The sequence below is a fragment of the Trachinotus anak genome, unplaced genomic scaffold, assembly GCF_046630095.1.
Source record: "Trachinotus anak isolate AG129_WGS33_773 ecotype Australia unplaced genomic scaffold, CSIRO_AGI_Tana_v1 ptg000007l, whole genome shotgun sequence".
In the NCBI taxonomy this organism is placed as follows: Eukaryota; Metazoa; Chordata; class Actinopteri; order Carangiformes; family Carangidae; genus Trachinotus; species Trachinotus anak.
In genome coordinates, this window is record NW_027273858.1 from 24,173,739 (window position 1) to 24,194,116 (window position 20,378).

The 20,378-nt window shown below is 40.7% G+C and overlaps 2 protein-coding genes and 1 long non-coding RNA gene across 4 annotated transcripts in view; 1 reads left to right on the plus strand and 2 right to left on the minus strand.

Annotated features, from left to right (window-relative positions):
- shtn1 (shootin 1) overlaps positions 1–13,470 on the minus strand; it is a 37,358-nt gene extending 23,888 nt beyond the window's left edge. For both annotated transcript variants that reach the window (XM_071481540.1, XM_071481539.1), the window contains exons 1-4: positions 13,313–13,470; positions 11,438–11,490; positions 10,655–10,715; positions 5,061–5,155 (exon numbers count right to left, since the gene is read on the minus strand). In XM_071481540.1, the coding sequence (XP_071337641.1) occupies positions 5,061–5,155; positions 10,655–10,715; positions 11,438–11,490; positions 13,313–13,367 (264 nt within the window). In that variant the 5' untranslated portion in view covers positions 13,368–13,470. The remainder of the gene's footprint in view (positions 1–5,060; positions 5,156–10,654; positions 10,716–11,437; positions 11,491–13,312) is intronic.
- LOC139623355 (uncharacterized) lies at positions 247–2,035 on the plus strand. The gene is made up of 3 exons (XR_011691486.1): positions 247–359; positions 985–1,086; positions 1,185–2,035. It is a non-coding gene; the product is annotated as an uncharacterized lncRNA (long non-coding RNA).
- A 753-nt stretch (positions 13,471–14,223) lies between the features above and the next one.
- atp6v1ba (ATPase, H+ transporting, lysosomal, V1 subunit B, member a) overlaps positions 14,224–20,378 on the minus strand; it is a 33,613-nt gene continuing 27,458 nt past the window's right edge. Inside the window, exons 12-14 of the mRNA XM_071481542.1 lie at positions 20,060–20,164; positions 19,207–19,336; positions 14,224–15,485 (exon numbers count right to left, since the gene is read on the minus strand). Of these exons, the coding sequence (XP_071337643.1) occupies positions 15,343–15,485; positions 19,207–19,336; positions 20,060–20,164 (378 nt within the window). The 3' untranslated portion in view covers positions 14,224–15,342. The remainder of the gene's footprint in view (positions 15,486–19,206; positions 19,337–20,059; positions 20,165–20,378) is intronic.

Genomic DNA, 20,378 nt, shown 5'->3' on the forward strand with positions numbered 1-20,378 from the left:
CCCATGGTAAGTGAACCCACCAGTGTTCACTTAACTAATCAGGTGGCTTGGGTATTTAAAGTTCGAGGAGGAACCTAGTCGGTGCCAGTGGGCCATTTGGCAGCTTGAGTGCTGTGAGCTGTGAGCTGTGAGCTGTGAGCTGTGAGCTGTGAGCTGTGAGCTGTGAGCTGTGAGCTGTGAGCTGTGAGCTGTGAGCTGTGAGCTGTGAGCTGTGAGCTGTGAGCAGTTGTTGTGTACTGGATTTGGTAGAGTTGTTAACCCAGGTCTTGGTGCTAATTTAATTCTTTGTTGTATCTCTGTTTCAGGCAGAACAACCACTTCCTTCCAAAGAAGTCCGCTTTTCGTTGATGTTTCTTTGTGTTAGTCATTGTAAATTTATCTTTTTTTGTATATTTCCATTTTCCTCCTCTCCTTTTCCCTGGGTTTAAATTTGTGTTACTCCCCACATCCCCTGGCCAAATAGGGACGTAACACTATTTAGTGGTGCTGTATGTGCTATTTTATATTTCTCAAAATTCAATCAGAACTGTCACGTTCAGATATATCATATAAAAGCTGAGGACCCCATGATCAACACTTCCATTGGTAAACAAATGGACATAGCTAAAGAAAATAAACAGGAAAATGTTTGGTAGGACTAGAATTCTTAAAATAAACTAAATGTCTTGTGTCATACAGTCCCACAGCAGGCCAGCAGACTTTCAACCTCAGTCTCACAGTATATTTTGCCATATGGTTTGTTCAGAAGCTGCATGAAGTTCTTTCACTTTTAATTCTGTCTCAATGGTTATAATTATAAGCTCAAAACATGCTGAACTGATGTCTGTGTCGTGGCTACTGGCGCCATCATCAGCAGGCATTTTGAGCTTACAATTATAATTGCAATTATGAACAGAGTATTGTAACTCATAATTAGTACTGCCACTTTCTAACACATAGGTACACAGGGTTGTGTTGGTTCACTATGTGTTGTTCCCTGCTCAGATGTTGCAGGTCCACCATGAGGTCTATTCCAGCAGCTGGATAAGATCCTGGATTTCTGTTTGGTTCGGTTCTGCAGCACCAAATTCCTCTGGTCTCCCTGAGGTGAGCTCAGTGCACAAATCACCATTTAAGTCCTACTGAAAGATCAAGAAACATCTGTCTGTGTATTCTTTGATTTTCTCATCCGCTCGACTTCACAGTGGTCAGGTGTGTTGCTGAGGACCAGAGGACATGAAGAGCGACTGTATTTACTGTATATGTCAAATGTAATTCACTGTATTTTGTCTTGAATCTTGAAAATTACATGGAGGTGATATGAAAAAGGATGGTCGGACTACTGAAAAGTTGTATTGTGATAACAACTTACTTCTGTAAAACAAACCAGCAGTAACACTGAACTTTCCAATTATCAACTTTTTTTTTTTTTCTTTGAATGGAGAAACAGTAGCCGCACTCATCAGCAACACAGCCATGAAAACAGCACTTCACTGTGCTGTAAATAGAGAGAGTACATGGTGCAGCTGCAGGAACAACTTATGGCATGTTCACCACATATTCCTTAAAAGATGACATGAGTCCAACAAAAACCGACAGAGCCTGCATTTTCCTCTGCCTTCATTTTTTTAAATCTACATAGACTGACAAGTGTGCTTTGTACTAAGCCAGGGGAAAACAGGCACAGAAATAAGGCAGTGAGAGACAGACAGGGCAGATGAGATGTTGCTCTGATTTCCTCTTTTCTTTGGCCCTGCAATCAGTAATAATGGCAGGACGCATGCAAAAGCAATGATAAGGTGTGAAAAAACAGACATCATTAGAGGAGCACAAGCAGATGAGGAAAGCAGCAAAAGGCAGTGACTCTCCTTTTAGATGTAATCACAGTTTTTTGATGTGACATGTATTTGCATCTTGCATTTCTCTGCATCCTGTTTTTCTGTGTGATTATAACTTCTAACACGTTTTCTCCTCCCGCGTTTTCCCCTGAAATTCCTTGCAAATTGATCAGTTGACTTGAAGCATACATGCTAAACTGCCACAATGACCATTCCATTTCTAAAAGTTCAATCGTCAGGACAGCCATATGCATCAATTAGGGAAACCATCACGAAGCAAAACATGAATGAAGCCTATGGGAAGATAGATGCCAATTATGCATGTGTCTTGGTGTCATTTGAAGGAAGAAAAGTGCCTGCAGAGGAGAAGAAAAGAGGAGTAATAGAAAAGGCGAGCCATAAAAGAAACATTTATTAATGGCATCCTGGTGGCAGTGGATTGCTGCAATTCCATCTTTTGATGATGCCCTTCAGCCTGCATCTTTTTTCTGAAATGCAATCAACAATACATAGCATGGAATCACATTATTTTGATAATAATCTACAATTGGTGAGAAATGTACGTATAAAATTATATACTCAGATAAATTAAGGCTGACATAGCGTCGGGCTGGCACTCTCTGGAGGTTGCAGCCTTCATCTTACCTTTGATCACATGTCAACCCAAAAACACTAAGCATCAAAAACACATTCTGATTTAACTGGTTGCAAATTGCCAACACCCTCTGATGCTTTTTAATTCAAAATACTGAGGAATTCAGGAATTGTTCTGACTTTAGCCTCTTTCATAACACCATTACCTACACAGCTGTTCCTGGTCTCTCTCTCTCTCTCTCTCTCTCTTCTCTCCCCTCTCCTCCCCCTCCCCCTCTTTCTATCTTCTCCTAAACCCAACCGGTCGAGGCAGACGGCCGCCCACCCTGAGCCCGGTTCTGTTGGAGGTTTCTTCCTGTTAAAAGGGAGTTTTTCCTCCCCCCTGTCGCCAAGCGCTTGCTCGTTGTGGGAACTGTTGGGTTTTTCTCTGTAACAAAGTAAGGTCTTGACCTTACCCTGTAAAGTGCCTTGAGATAATGTATATTATGATTTGGCGCTATACAAATAAAAATTGAATTTCAGACTGGGATTATTTGATTGATAAAATTACCATCATTTGGTAAAAAGAAATTAATACTTCCTCCTTTAAGAACATCTCCTTGTGTATTCTGGATTTGATTTAAATGTAAATAAGTAATAAACTGATGTTACACCTCTAGACCGTCGGATTGTGACAATATTGTTAAAATGCTACTGAAAGGTCAGCACTGTCCAAAGAGGTAATAGCCTCCAACCTTATTCTACTCTCAGTATTTATAGGTCAATGTTATATCTTCTCAGATATGGCTGATCAAAGATTATTGTTCTGTCAGGCCCCCGCAAATACACACTGAATGCTCATAAGCCCTCTATGCAGAGGAGGCCAAAGACGTCAAATGAAGCGAGAGTCAGCTTCTACTCAGTGTATTCTTAACAACCAACAGATTCATTCCTGTTGTGAGAGCAGGAGTGCTCCTCTTCAGCCTGGTACACTGTCTTTTCTGAACCGAAGCCAATTGTTGCACTGAGTCAGCGGGAAAAGAAATTCTCTCTCCTTCATTTAAAGGCAATGACAGCTCTTAATCTTTGATGCTCTGTTATCAGTTAATAAATATTTACTTTCTGCAAATCCTCAATTTTTGTACAAATTATTTTCAGTAAGGTTTAATGTGGTTAAAGCAGGAAAGTGAGTAGCTCAGTCTTTGGGTGATTCTGTCCACAGCTGCTTCATACTGCATGAACAGTTTCACCCTCATTTCATTCAATCTCTGCAGCATCTTAACGAGCACAGTGATGTTACACACGGCCGTTAGGGTTAGGATTAGGGTTAGGGTTCATGTTCATTAAATAACCTTAAAATGACACCAGGCTGCAGAGTAACCACACAGACCTAAACACACATGGACATGGTACCCAGGCACCACCTTCTTAAAAAAGCACCAGACTCAATTTATAAAAACAATAATTTTATCTTGCAGAACACACTTGTTGCTGGTCTACCGCTGCCTTGATCTGTTAGTTTGTTTGTATTATCATGTGACTTTCAGTGGTGGCAGAAGTATTCAGATCCTTCAGATGCCACAGAATAATACAAATAAAGTAACTTAACCATGATAGACTAGCAAATCCCATGATCTGTGAGTTAAAATTACTGTTTTTGTCAATGGAGTCTGGTGTCTTTGAACTGATAAAATAGCTGTTTCTGGTTAAACAAAAATAAGTTACTCTTTAACAGACAGATCCTTTCCTGTAGGAATCATTTGTATGTCATCATACTGAATACTGGATAAATAATAGTTATACCATCATTTGTTATATGTTAAATGTAAGCTTTTTAACCTTCACAGAATGTGACATGAATGGCAGTGATCAGCAGGCGACAGTGTCAGTGGATGAGCAGTGGGAGTGTCTGGAGAGACAAGTTTTACAAAGAATAAATTCTCAGCAGCCAGTTATCTTTGAGCCAGGAGTATTTGTCAACAACCTAGTCAACTTACCCAGATACCTCATGGTACCTGGGCCGGTACAAATCTTACTTGTCACTCCCATAAGATGTGGAGGAAAAACAAATCAAAGGAAAGAGGACCACTGAAGGAACACAAGAAAAAAACCCTAAAAGTCAACCTTCACTATAATTCTCCCTCAGCCTCCCACTGCCCAAAATCTGGTCCAGCCACGTGCACTGTGAGGGCTTTTGTCCAGAAATTGAATGAGAAATGATTACAGTGATAAGCTCAACACCAGTGGGCTGCAAAATCACTATGTGCCAAGCTCCTCCACTCTCAATCACAACTCACATTTTAGCAAGGACCCCAAAAAAGTGAGTCGAAAGAATCCAATGCAATTTGAGACACTAAGATACGGGGACAGCAGCAGAGCTGGAGGACCAGAGTGCTTCTGATTGCAACATACAAATTAAATGTGTCAAAGTGATGGTTTCTGGCATACACTGACCACAGAGTCATCTTAAGTGGCTGATTTGATGCTGTAGTATTTATTTAGCCAAACTTGTTCTAAATCAACAGATCCTACAATTCTGATTACATTATTCCCCTAGCTTTAACATGATGATGCAGTTTTCTTGATTGTGAGCATGTGTTATTGGACCGCTCAACTGCTAGATCATTGTCCTTTAACAGAAGACCGTGTTTGTCTGAAGATGAACTGCACCTTGGAGGCCAGGGCTTCAGCACTTTCTCTACACGTCCTCTCGATCTCCAGGTTCTCCTGAATGGCACTGACCTCTTCAATGACCATCTCAGACACTGGGAAACAAGACAATCAAAGACAGAGAAAATTATAAACCATACATTCCTTATTTTATAACTATACATTGTGTTGTTGTGGGCCGTTCCACATGAAAGTTGACAATCGTGCAATAAAATTCTGATGGAAATTTAGGACCAAATTCTCACAGTGTGACGTCTGCTACAAGCTACGTCTACATACCAGCTAATCAGAGCACAGCGTGAAATGTTGCAGAATACACTGACTGGTACGGCACTGTAAGAACCCCAACACATATACTGTCCACAGTACTGGCATTATATCATCTTTGTTGCCTGGAACTTACATTTACATGCTACGATTGTTTTCTTTTCCAGATCCATTTGAAAGGAAATGTAATTGCTGTTGGGTTGTGTTTACTCAAATTGTTGTGACCCATTATGTCAGTGTCATGTTTGGCCAATGAAAACACCATAACACAATAACGCAAAAAAAATGAACAGACAGAAATAAATCCAGGGTCACTGATGCAAACATATACAAACTTACAAGTTGTGCTGTGTAGTGAAGAAGCCAAGCAGTCAGTGGCCTTTGTTGATGAGACAATGATAAGGAAATGTGAAAAACAGCTGAATGACTGCATTTGTGTCAATACAAACTTAAAAAGTCAACTCATGTCTATTGAACGTGATCAAAATGCCATCGAGGAAACAAATAATAAGATTAGGATGTTCTAAATGAGTGGGTGCATACCTGTGACTTCTCATTTCATCGCGCAGTTAATTGAGATAAGTTAATTGAGTGCCATAACACTTGACACTGAAGTATATTTCTGTTTGCTATTGTGTCCGCCATCTGAGGGCCTCATTGGTGAGTGACCTATGTGCACCATTATGATATGAATTCAAGAGGAAATGAACAAAATAATGTTACCGATTTATCTTTTATCCAGACAATTTTTCCCCGCTTTACTTTCATCAGCCAAGGCCGACATGTATTAAGTATGGACTGAATACATGCAAGAAACAAATTTGGAGCATAAGACTATGAAGTTAGTTTAGGGTGTGTGTTGGCTTTTTGTTCACAGTAATACATGTGATGCTGCACTTAACCCAGGGTGAAGGGAAACATTTGCCTTTAAGCCTACTGCAGCATGTACAACGATAGAGCTTTGCTAGAAAAATACATGATGAGAACAATGGAATTTTTAACAATGAAAGGTGTTAAATCAAATTAAATTTATATCTACAACTGTACATTAAAGTATACAAAGTCTGAGAATCTGTTCATGATACAAAAACAGCAGACTGAGGGTTCATTCCTCTGTAAAGTCTATACAGGTTCATTTGAACATCCTGGCTGCTTGATATTTATATTAAAGCTGCATTACTTCATTTTTATATGGCAGAAAACCTAAACACAACATCTCACAGGTCCAATTACTTGTTTGTTATAGAGCTTTCAACCATATCACACAGTCTTCATTAGCAAATGGAGGTAGAGAAGTGCTCAGACTAAGGAAACAACAACTCCAGCGGACCATGTGTTGTGGTCAGGACCAGCATGGACACTTCTGCTGCTGTAGCTGAAAAACAATGATGCTACCCCTCTGTTCGTTATGTACCAGCAACACCACACAAAGGCCAATACACATAACACATATAGTGTAGTGCAACCATGGCGTGCTCTAAGTGTCAACAACATTCAAGTATCCATGATGCAATATGTGGCAATTTTGTGGACCCATAGCTAAATTGGGTCCCTCGGCCGAGTCCGGCCCAGATACCTTCACCCCTTCTTGGCCCTCGTGGTGTTGGCAGACAGCCAGGAAGATTTTCTGTGTGTGCAGCAGAATTGGTCCAGATGTGGAGGTCACATCTGACAGTCATAATGTATGTGAGCCAGACCTGGGCCAAGGACCCCGGGCATATAGTGATCCAGAAGAAACCAATAACCTGATTCTTTACAGCAGAGTCATGACAGCAGCTATTTTCCAAATAATCTAAATAATGTTTTTTGAGTAGTTGCCCCTTGTAAAAACTGCTGCATAGCCACCAAGTGTCGTGTGACAACAAATTCATCATTTATGATTTAGATGTTGAACTGCTTCTGCAGAGACCTAATCTTTTATAAACAGAATTGTGTGTTTCAACTATCAGGGCCTTATAATTGCACACAACAACATTAGCATTTATTTGAATAAAGAGCCGGTGTCTAACTGCATCTGTCTACTGGAAACTAGCTTGATGAAAATGAGGTTAACAAGTTGAAAATCTAAATAAAAAGCTAAAAGAGGCTAAAAAGCTCTGATGAGAACTGCAGATCGGGTAATAATTCAGTGTTGAATTATTTGATCCATTGTGGACATGAAAAACATTGAGAAGTGCAGCTTTAACTAAACCAAAGTAGTTGACAAAAACCTGGTGAAAATCCACATCACCAATCATAATGCTGTTTAAGCTGCAATCACACCTCAGTACAAAAGAACGACCTCAAACAATGCCCTGCCACTTAACTAATTAAACATTGTGGTTGAGCGAGGGAGATATTCAGCATTAGTGCCATTGCTGTGGGCAATTCCTTCCCCCCAGTGACACCTAATTAAGAAGTTGATGAACGGCGGCGCTGGGCAATATCCACGTTCCTGCAGCCCCCTGCACATCAGTCACTGAATAGCACTTAGCTGCCAGTTTTCATCGTCAGCCTTGTCTCCGTTCCTCTCTGCCTGTCTCCATAATGCCATGGCCACACTCAACAACCTACGAAAGGACGCCTTGAACTAAATGACATGTTAATTATAATTACTGGTAGCCATGGTAAATAAACAGCAGTGGAAGTGTTGAAAGTGTATGAGCACGAGTCGACGGGGGGCTCTGACACGTCAGAACTGGCAGTCTTAATTGTAAGTTTCGGCCTCCCCATCATCATCATCACTCCATTTTTTCTCCCCTCTTTTTTGTGCCTGTCTTTTTTCATCCTCCTCTCAGGAACGACAGTGATTACCCCTGTGCCGACGTGCTGCATAATGGTATCAGCGCCGCCAACGGAGCAGTGAATTAAATTGTATCTGCAGCCGCTGTGAAGCCTTGATGAGGGGGGCAGATGCCTTTGTGGTGTTATCATTATAACACAATGGTCATGTTGTCATCAACCTTGCCATCGGCAATTGAAAAGGCATGATTGTGTGTTGGGGGCTTTTTCTACTGTCCTCCCACTGCCCCCCCTACCAACCCCGTCGCCCCATCCCCAACCGTTTCGTTGTGAATAGGAGCAATTTTCTAAGAGCTATGAAATCACGTAATAGGTCCTAATATGCAGCTGCTTGGCACAGTGAGGCAGCCTCTATTAACACGGAAGTCAAACACAATATGTGTTTTGGCTGGAGAATCACCGAATACACAAGTACAGGCCAGATTTATTCAGATGAAAATCCACACAACTGTCACCGTCACAAAGACAAACTATTTGCTCCATCTTTTGACATGTGTTGCCCTATTTCAAATTCTGTCTTAACTAAAGTGGTCATAGCAAAGCATTGAACCTGTAAAGAAAGTCATTTTGGAAAATTGAATGGTGGGCTAAAACATTTGAGCCATATTTGTGATGTTGGGAAACAGATTCCTGTTGAAAGCCGCAGCAGTGACAGTGTCATTATCTGTGTCCATGTGTTACTACTCATCGTTCATTCCACCAGGACACACGTTCGTCATCAGTGTAGGTCCTGTCACAGATTAGATCTGCTCGGTAAAGGGAGGCAGACGTGTTCTTTCTGATGCACCCTCTTAAGAATGAACTGTATGTTTCAAAATGTCTTCGCACCTTTGCAGATACTTTTAATGTCAGTAAACCAGGTACTGGTAGCTTTGGCACTGTGTGCAGCTGCCAAGTCCTGTTGGAAAATGAAATCTGCATCTAAAGTTGGTCAGCAGCAGGAAGCATGAAGTGCTCTAAAACTTCTTGGTAGACGGCTGCGTTGACCTTGGACCTCAGAAAACACAGTGGACCAACACCAGCAGATGACATGGCACCCCAAACCATCACTGACTGTGGAAACTTTACACTGGACCTCAAGCAACATGGATTCTGTGCCTCTCCTCTCTTCTCTGGGACCTTGATTTCCAAAGGAAATGCAAAATTTACTTTCATCAGAGGACATAACTTTGGACCACTCAGCAGCAGTCCAGTCCTTTTTGTCTTTAGCCCAGGCGAGACGCTTCTGACGCTGTCTCTTGTTCAAGAGTGGCTTGACACAAGGAATGCGACAGCTGAAACCCATGTCTTGCATACGTCTGTGCGTGGTGGTTCTTGAAGCGCTGACTCCAGCTGCAGTCCACTCTTTGTGAATCTCCCCCACATTTTTGAATGGGTTTTGTTTCACAATCCTCTCCAGGGTGCGGTTATCCCTATTGCTTGTACACTTTTTTCTACCACATCTTTTCCTTCCCTTCGCCTCTCTATTAATGTGCTTGGACACAGAGCCCTGTGAACAGCCAGCCTCTTTAGCAATGACCTTTTGTGTCTTGCCCTCCTTGTGCAAGGTGTCAATGGTCGTCTTTTGGACAACTGTCAGGTCAGCAGTCTTCTCCATGATTGTGTAGCTACAGAACTAGACTGAGAGACCATTTAAAGGCCTTTGCAGGTGTTTTGAGTTAATTAGCTGATTAGAGTGTGGCACCAGGTGTCTTCAATATTGAACCTTTTCACAATATTCTAATTTTCTGAGATACTGAATTTGTGGTTTTCATTAGTTGTCAGTTATAATCATCAAAATTAAAAGAAATAAACACTTGAAATATATCAGTCTGTGTGGAATGAATGTATACATTATACAAGTTTCACTTTTTGAATGGAAATACTGAAATAAATCAACTTTTTCATGATATTCTAATTATATGACCAGCACCTGTATATGAATTCATACACATTGTGATTATCTTCTGTCTGAAACTCACTCTTTTCCATTCAAGTTTGACATGTAGCTAATAAAGACTGTAGCTCTGTGCTTGTGGTTGAGCTGAGGCTTTGTGAGAACTGGACACTCTGTTCCAAGATGGTTCCCAATGTGTTTAGTCTCTACATCAGGGTTCCACACTGTGTGTCAGTGTCTCTGTCTGCGGCCTCGACCTGGTCAACCCACAGACTTCACACTAAGAGTTTATACATACAGTGGAAACCGCAGAGAGTGATGCTGTCTGTCTGGGTCAAATTGATCACTATATGGATGATTATTATAACTATGACTGCATTGAAGCACACAACCCTAGTAATGGAATCGCAAATTATCAGTGAGGGGGGCGCACACCAGAGCACAGTAGAGCAGGAACAGGAGGGAAAATACCTCACTGAGCCACAATAGAAAAAACAGCACGCACGCACGCTCACACGCACACACACACACTGACAGTGATGATGACTCTGCCTCACTATTTCCATTTATATCAATACATTCATGAGTTAAAGCTTATTTGTAGAACAAACAGATTTCAGTCTTAATCTCACTTCCTGGACGTTCGTGGGCCCCGCAGAGATGAACTCACCTTGCTGGATCTCATTGAGCTGCTTGATGGCCTCGTCTCTCTCCTCCTCCAGCCTCCGGCACTGAAGTAAGAGATACAGAGACACTGCTTTACTGATCCTTCAGCCTGTCTGCCTCAGAGAGCAGCAGCTGATTTCATTTGATGGAAATGTGTTACATGTCAAAAAAATTAATTATACACTGCACTGAGGGGCAGATGAGGGAATATACTTACTGTCCCCAAAAGAGACTGTGAGGTTTCCATATTAAATATGTACCAAATAACCAGGAAGCTCAAACCCTCTGTACAATTTTAAATGCATTTTTAAAAAGCCCCTTCCACAGTTATCTTAAATGCCACTAAGTATGAGAACAACAGGCACATTTGCTCTGTAGACCAGTGCAAACATTTCTCTCAAACCACCTGTTTGTGTATCAGCACAGCTTTAATAAACCCTTTAATAGCACCCACACATTTTGTCACCTCTCTGCATGGACACACATTGACATTACTTTTGTTTCTCTGCTGTTATGATTAATTATCATTCATTAAATTTTGGTAATTTTTTTTCTTCATCCAGCTCCACTGTTAACTCAAAGAAAGGATTTTATTTTTCTTTACTTTGACAAAGAGGAGTCATGGCAACTACTGCTGTTACAACTGTTTCTGCCGCTCATTCACAAAGTACAGCTACTACAATTATTACCCTTGCTGCTGCTCTGTAACTAAACTATATGATGTTCATCATATGTGGAACTGGACCAGCTCTAAATCAATCTAACCCTGACCCATAGTCACACTTACCTGCATGGCTGCTGTCTCATGCCTCCTCTGCAGACTTTCATACTCCTGCAGAGCTGTGGGGACCAAAGGATGCCAGTAAGCCATCTCCAACAGTAAATCCCAAAACAGCAAATGTCTGTGAAAAACACTCGACTCATATCTTCCTGAGCCAACAAGTGGAAGCTTGTGCGGCATGTGATAACGTCTCATCAAGTGACTCCTTGTGTCCAGCGTCTGGCACGGAGTTTCCAATACAGTAACACTCTGATTGTCCAAATATTTGCCCTCAGTGTTTCTACAGTGGTAGGAGGAACTGCAGAGCTGCCTTCTATAATACATTTGTATTATTAGATAATCTGACTGCTCACTGCCAAGATGTGTGAAGTACAGCTAACAGCCCCAAACACAGGTCAAGATATGTAAGTTTCAGAAGTAAAACATAGATTGTTTTACCTGACAGATCTTTTAGGAAGAGCCCCCCAACACAAACATGCTGCTGTGTGATGCTGATCTTTCTCCATGGAACCACATGTTATAATTTGTGTTAATCTGTAGTTACATGTTTTCTCCATGGAACAACATGTGTTATAACATTTGTTAATCTGTAACTACATGTTGCCTCCACTTGCTCCTTGTGACATTCAGGATTTACAAAACAGGAAACTGAATGAAGGGTGTCCCTCCCTCACAGTGAGGTCAGCTCTTAATCAAGGTAAAGGGACAGTGTGACATTTTGTTACATCAGTGTGGTTGTTAGAGAGCACACCCACAGACAGATGACAAAATGGTGAATGTAAATTTCCACTAAGCGACCTCTCTCTTTTTCTACTTTCACTTAGTGTTTTATCACAAAGTGTTTAATACTAATGACAAACTCCACCACGCAGAGAGGACTCTGCTGTGTCTTGTGTTTGTTGGCCAAGAAATATCCAGCAGTTCTTTCCACGATAACTCAAGCTGTGTCACTGCTTGTGGTCCTGATGCAGAAATGATGTGATGCAGTAATGTCAGCATGGAGCAGAAAGTTCCAACTCTGTGGTTTTCAAACAAGGCTGGATTAACAAGTGGGTATGATATATGTGATATGCACTACTAAAGTATGATGACAAGTGACATGACAAGTAATGTGATCGGGGCCCTCAGATGGGTCGGTAGCGAAGCCCAATCCAGTCTAGTCTTTGAAGATAAGATAAAATAAGATTAGCCTATTAGTCCCACAGTGGGGAAATTCACAGTGTTACAGCAGCAAAGTGGCAGTGCAGAGAACAGGAAAGCTGCAAGAAACTGCAATAACAAATATTTAGAAAGATAAATAATAACAATATAATAATATACAAAATATATAGATACAAAAAAATACATATTGTACCTGTATTTATTAAGTCTTATGCTGATAACATGTTCTATATGGAACTACCACACAACAAACGAAGGCCAGGTAACCTCCAGCAGAGAAATCCTGCACCTTCTGCACAGACTGGGTGAAGAAAAGGGGGTTCACAAACGTGAGCTGCTGGACTGGTGGAAGGAGGAGTAGGAGCTTAGTCCTCCCACTGCGCCTGCTCTACCTGAACTGCCAAACAAACACCTTCGACTGTAGCAGGAACACCTGGAACTCTGCTAATACAGAGTTCTGCTCGTTGTACCAGGAAGGTGGTTTAAAAGACCCAGTATTCTCCACCAGAGCAGCGGTGCCCTTTCAAATAGACGTGACAGCTGCGCAGTCTTCATACCAAAACGATCATTGAGAAAAAAGTTGGGATACATTTGAAATGTTTGTGTCGTTAGCTGTCGCGCGAATTTCCCCCCAGTCTACGGGACTGGAACAAACGTCGATGCTCTGACGTAACCCAACGAAACAAGCACCACATTCATGTAAAATCCTGAATCACTCACCTTGGTTCGACAGGTGTGTTATAACATTCATTTCTTCCAGACGTTCAGCAGCCATGGCGAGAAAATCTGTGACCAAAGTTCAACCGGAAGTGCTCCTTCACAATACACCTGTGAAGGTAGAGTCCCTCGCGCGCAAACTACAACACAGAACCGTGTAAATAAAATGTCCGACAGACATATGTAACCCATTGTGCTGGTCCCACCGCTGAGTATTTTGACTGATAAAAATCGAAGTATTTTTTAAGACCCTGGTCTTAACATAACAGAAAGTAATTGGTAATGAATTAAATGTTTTAGACTGCTTAGACTGTTTTAGAGCCCCACAGGTACAGTCTCAAAACTGTACCTGTGGGGCTCTGGTCAATCCAGCTGATACTCAGTGCCGCCATGTTGTAATAAATATAAAAATATATATTAAATAATATTGATTTATCTATCTTTCTAAAGGTCTTCATGAGCATATGGAGTTTGCTCAGTTGTCATCCTGAGGTCACCTTATCATGACTGAGCCATCTCCATTACAACTGAGCAAGTTCTATGAGACTGATGTGGCTCAGAACTGAAGGAAAACTAGTAAGAAGACCTTAATTAAGATCCTCATACACATTTGAGTTAAATTGCGTCATAATTAGTGTATGAATTCGTGAGCTATGGCCAAAAACATGTTTTGTGAGTCCACAGTGACCTTTGACCACCAAAATCTAATCAGTTCATCATTGAGTCCAAATTAAGATTTACGCCAAAGTTTAAGAAAGTTCCCTCATTCTCTGTCACGAGAATGTGGTGGACAGACGCACAACAACAATGCCTCTAGACGTGGTTGTCACCATCGCAGAGGCACAGTCAAGTTCTGTTCCGTGACAAACATCAGTGTTGCAGATGTAAGAAGTTCTAACAAAGACCAGAAGAGATGAGATTTCTCATATAATTTAATTTATTCATGGACACAAACACAAAACCATTATGGTCGCACAACAAAGAATTAGTTTCTGCAGACAGACGGGAATGTTTTACATTTTAACCTTTGTGTACTCGTTTTCATAATACAAACAACTAAATACAAATCAAACTAAACGCAAATAATGTTAAGATCCACTGTATTCTCTCAAGAGTAGGTACAGGAAGCAAGAAGGCCCAAAAGAGGGAAGAAAGAGTATTGGAGGCAACAAACAGTAAACATCTGACCTCTGCTTGTGGCCCATGTTTGTCTGTTCACTGAGGATGTCTGAATGTTAATGAGAAGATTTAAGTAACAGCAAACTCGAAGCCACTGAGACAAAAAAATACAGCAGTTGTCTTTATGGAACAATAAACAGGAAGTGGACAAAATAAGAGAAAGCCCGACTCTAAAATCACCCTCAGGTGAATTTGGTGACATTTATGATGTTTATTTTGTGAAACTGTAAGTTAGTGTTGTTCAGCTGATAGGCCACATTAATAAAAAACAAACTTTACGAGCTTCACTTACCTGCTACTGACAGTATTTTAGGGCATTTAATATTATTTGTCAACATCCATATGTAGAAACATCTTTCTTCTGTTGGAAACCTTCCTTTTTAAGTGGGGGTGGACATTACATAGCAATTATTGTAAAAACAAAAGAAAAAAAAGGGGGACATTCAGCAGTAACACCCCAATAAATATACTGATCTATAATTTTAAGGATATGTTCATGTTTTTTCAATCAAGGGTAGATATTACAACCACAGACACTTTCCATACACAACTTCTGGACACAGATACGTTACAGTACATCTACAGAGGGGGGAAATTATTGCCCTGTTCTCGTTCAGGGGAGGAAATAAGTGGGGGGTAATGTGGGGGTGAGTTGATTCACAGGAAAGAAAGGAGTGGAGGTAATAAGAAGAGTGGGGAGAGAGGAAGTTTGTTATGAAGTTTGGGATGGGTAAACGCTCGAAACCATCGGTCTCCGAGCCCAAGGAAGTGCAGGGCTGTGGAGGGAGATTAAAGAAAGGAATTGGGGGGGGGGGGGGGGTTGGGGTTGGAACAAGAACATCCCTTAGTGTGCCTCAGTGACGGACGGCAGACTCCCGGGGGTAAAACTCAGCCAGTGTGCTCTGAGGAATCCTCTTCAGCATCTCCTTGGGGAAGATTCGCAGCAGCTGCCAGCCGATGTCCAGGGTTTCATACACCGTCCTGTTGTCGTATGGGCCTGAGGGAGACACAGGGCCACAGCAGCGCGGGTTAGCATCCAAACATTATATCAACTGTCTCACAGTCTCCACTGTAGATCACATCAGACACAAAATGATAATCAGAGCTAAAGCTGCAATCTGAAATCTCTCAAAGAACTATTTACAAAAGTATTCAGACCCTTAGCTGTGGCAGGTGCCTCTTTGCTTTAATGATCCCTGAGATGCGTCTACAACCTGACTGAAGTCCATCAGTGTCAGGACAACTGGAATAATTGCCTCATGGTTTTGATTGTGATCACAGTGACCTTTGTCTTCTGGATACAAAATGTCATCACATGTAATAGAATCAGCAGGTCAGCAGTTTGAGCCTCAGTTCCTCCAGTTTGTGTGTCAAAGTGTCCTTGGACAGGATCCTGATCCACAAATTGCCCCACATCAGTGTATGTTTGTGACAGAGATGCACTGTGTCTACACCAAGTAGTGTATGAATGTATGTGTGAATGGGTGAATGTGAGTGGTCATATAAAGCACTTTGATAAAACTAGAAAAACTCTATACAAATGCAGTTCATTTTCCAAATAGTGTATGAATTCTTGAGTTACAGCCAAAAACATGCTTTGTGAGATCACAGTGGCCTTTGACCTTTGACAACCAAAATCGAATCTGTTCATTCTTAAGTCCAAGTGAATGTTTGTGCCAGATATAATGAAATTCCTTGTTGTTGTTGTTCAGCTGTTACTGAAACATCATGACAAGGAGAATAGAAGACGAGAATGAAAGAATGGTAGACCCCCACCATAACACTGTGATGAGGCATAGATCAGTCTTTGACTATCCCCTGGAACACAGTGGTCTCAGTAATAGTGAAATGGAACCACAATGACTCTTCCTTGAGATGGCCATCCAGCTGAAATGAGTAACCAGGTAAGAAGGACCTGGGTCAGGGAGGAGGTCCCTGTCACAGAGTGTCAGAGTCCTTTGCAGAGATGGAGAACCTGCTGGAAGGACGAGCACCTCAGCCCCTGAGTTCTTTCCAGCATGGTGGTTTTCCACAGGTCTGATAAATGTGAGGCTGAGTGCAGATATGGAAAAATAAATCTGCAAGCTAAACCAGCAGAGCAGGGGTTTCTTTGTTCTTCTGAATGGTATAAAAAAAAAAAAAAAAAAAGGTATTTTCACTGTTAGGAGAATCTCTGCTGACGCTTTGCTTGTGTCATTGAACATTTTACTGTATGGTGGAATATATATTTTTATTCCTAGTGTTTTGCGTGTTTCTTACTGATGACATTCATGTCATTTCCACAACATATTTTGGACATTTCAAAGAGATTTATTAACTGACTTCTGAACACTTCCACATTTCTCATAGTCAAACAACTGACTATAAAAAAAGAAAGTGCAGTTTTAAAGTGCTCTGTGGCGTCACCCTAATGAGGTTAGAAGACCGTTGTCCATTTTATTTTTATTTCTTCCAAGTTTGATGACAGAGAAATGATAGAAGTCATCACATCATAGTTACGCTGCTACAGTCCATACAGTTTACTTTTCAGGGGCAACATTCGAAGAGCTTTGCTGTCACGATATCAAGCTCTTCAACCGAGGTCTCTCTTTTCTTTCCTCTTGGTCAGCTGACCATCTGCTCTAAGCGTGGACTCTTTAGCCTGGAGGCTACTCATGATGCATCTACACATTTATAACCCAATTAGGACAAAGGCAAAAATAAAGAACTGGAAACAAAAATCACCTTATTTGAGTAACTTTAGGCGCCCCCTAGTGGAGGTATCAAAGGAAACAGTAGACAGTGATTCACACTGATCCTGGTGCTTTCTTGCTTCCCTCAGTGAGTTTTTATTTCATTTTATCTTTTTTCTGACTTTAAATGGGTCATTGCAGATTCAGTGTGATATGACTGAAGCAGCTGATCTCCCACATACATTTTTGCAGTTTTGGACTGTTCAGTGGCAAAACAATGCTCTGTTCTGCTCTGATTTCCAAGCGCGAGATGTGTCTTAAAGAACTACTTCCACATTTTAGAAAACACTTTTTTTAGATGAGAAAATATCAGTTTCATGTCTGTCTATGTGGAGCTGCAGTCAAGTACCTGAGCTGAACTTAAACTAATTCTGGTCTAGTTGAATTTTATTTATTTCAGTGTCAGATTTCTTTATCTTGTGTTATTGTATTTGGCCTGACTTTTTTTGGCTTTTAGCTGTTAAGCAGTTTTTAGATTCCATTCCAGTGCTTCTTTTGCTTAATGTTAAGCACATAATATTGTCTGTGTGTTACTATACAAATAAAGCAGCCTTGTGTAAAGACTGATAGCAGAGGGAAACAGCTGGCCCAGCTCTCTACAAGAAATAGTTCCAGCATCTAACTCTCACCCAAAACCACAAACTGTTGTTCTTCCATTTCTGCTCATGAACAGATTAAACAAACAAGCTACAACATGTTAATTAGTGAGGTGTTGGTATGTATCTGAATTCAGCTCCATCTGAATTGAGCAGCAGTTTATTCAATTCCACTCAGCTGAAGCTGCTGGACTCAGTTTTACTAGTTTTAGTAAAAACCCTGTTAACGTTGAAAAATGCGGCACAAAAATGTTGCAAGTGAGTCTTGAATTAAACCTGATCCTAACTTAAGTTTTAGAGCTCTTGTCCCCCAATGATATAAATTTCTCAATTTATCTCTGACCTAAGGACTAGGCTGTCCCTGCTCTGGATGCAGACTGGTTCTTAATGGAGGTTGTTGTGGTGAAACTGTTGTTTAGTTATTGTTATTGTGAGGTTGAAGCTGTTTCTCTGTCTATTTCCCACCGTGTGTTGCTGTAATGACTATTCTCCTGAGGCAGCCATCAGTGTTCAAAAGAGAAACCAAGAAACCGCCTCCACACTATCGTGAGATGTGCCACGACAAAAAAGAAAAAACCTACACAGATCAATAGTTTCCAGGAATAAACATTAACGTAGAAATACAATGTAATTGCCACTTCAACCACCATTTTTCAAAGCAATATACTGTAAAGGAGCAAAAATATTCAATAAGATGCTGTTTCCTCTTTATTTCAAATCATCATTGTCCATATATTATCTGTTTATTTCTACTGCATATGCAACATATGCTCACACTTCCCTAAATGAAACAGGAAGCAGGTCCAAAAAGTCTGCATACATTAACAGGTGTTCAGATGTAGGGATCCAATTAACAATAGTTAATAATCAATAATTAATCTGTTGCTATTTTTAGAATTAACCAGTCTATAAAATGTTTAAGAAATTGTGAAAAATTCATCATAAGTTCCCAAAGTGAAATCTTCATCTTATCATATATAAAGGGAAAAAGGTTTTTTTGTCTATTTGATGTTGTATTGTTTTATGCGGTGTGTTCTTAAATGAAGGGGAGGCCTTTGTATAAACCCCCTAAGCTTCCTTTTTTACTAGGTAAGAATTTATTGTAATTTCTCTGCAAATAAACTAAACCAGAGAAAGTCTGATATTGTTGCATGATAAATGGCATAAATAATTAACCAGTTATCAGTAGTTGGTGATTAATTTTCTGTAAACTGATTAGTCAGCTAATAACAACAGGAAGTAATGGCTGTGTCTGTGAGGAGGCAGAAGAAACAATAAACATCTTATATCAGCTGTGGTTGCCAGCTACTGATGCACCTACACGTCTATGAATGTTGTGCACATTCTACCTCTGTAACATGGAAATAAAGTTTCTTCAGTATCTTCTTACCTTGAGCAATGAAGTTCTTTTCAAACTTCTGGAGGAACTCAAGGTAGAGCAGATCATCAGAGGTGAGGGCCTCTTCTCCCACCACAGCCTTCATGGCCTGGACGTCCTTACCGATGGCATAGCAGGCGTACTGGACACAAGGAGGGACAATGAGAATAGTTCATAATGGTATGGTTAAAACTGCCCTCTTCATAAATGACCCTTGTCAGTGCTTTTAGTTATTTTTTTATTCAGACATTAGTCAGTGCGTTTACCTGCAGTGTAGTAACCTGGTTATCATAAAGACAAAATCACCTCCCACTGATCAGTAACCTGATTACTGATCAGTGACGTGATGACAGACATTGCTGCTGTGTAGCAGAGCTCCACCTCACAGCACCAAGTGTCTGAACGTAATTAATATGTAAATGTTCAGCAGTGGCAATCAACTTATTTCAAATTCTGCAGGCCACTTTGTGTTAGGTTCAGTCTGACTGTAGATGGACTTATTTTAAATATGAGGTCTCCCTTCCACCACTGAGGACGAAGCTCTAGCATCACAACAGAAGAACTTTATTTACAACATGTTTCAGCTTTCGGCCTTCATCAGGGTCATCACAGAGCCCATCTCAAATAACAGCCTTTGAACAAACTTTATAAAGTACACGATAGACAATAACACGCAACATTAAAACTACATCATACAAAATTCATCAGTAAAATACATGAATGCATCCAAACCACTGCAAATCCAGATCATTGAGCTATACAACACTATAAAAACTAACACTACAAAAATCATATACACTATAAACACTAATTGAGAAGTCCTCATTCATGTCCACTGGAAATAAACTTCAATGAGATTTGTTACCAGCTGGTTGGAGACGTCAGCATGGTCCTTCCTGGTCATCCCCTCACCAATGGCCGACTTCATCAGACGAGAAAGTGAAGGCAACACGTTGATGGGTGGGTAGATCTGAGGACAGTAAAGAGATTGTCTGATTACATGAAATGTTAATGCAAAATGTGAACTTAGCTAAGCTTACTGTGGTTAGAGTCATAGGTTCTAGCCACAGGTTTCAGACAGTACAGATAATCGCTCCATGTACAGTGTTTATGTGAAAACCCACAGATGACTCGTACAGCATGTGGCACTTTAAATCAAAAGTAACAATGTTAACATCTAACCC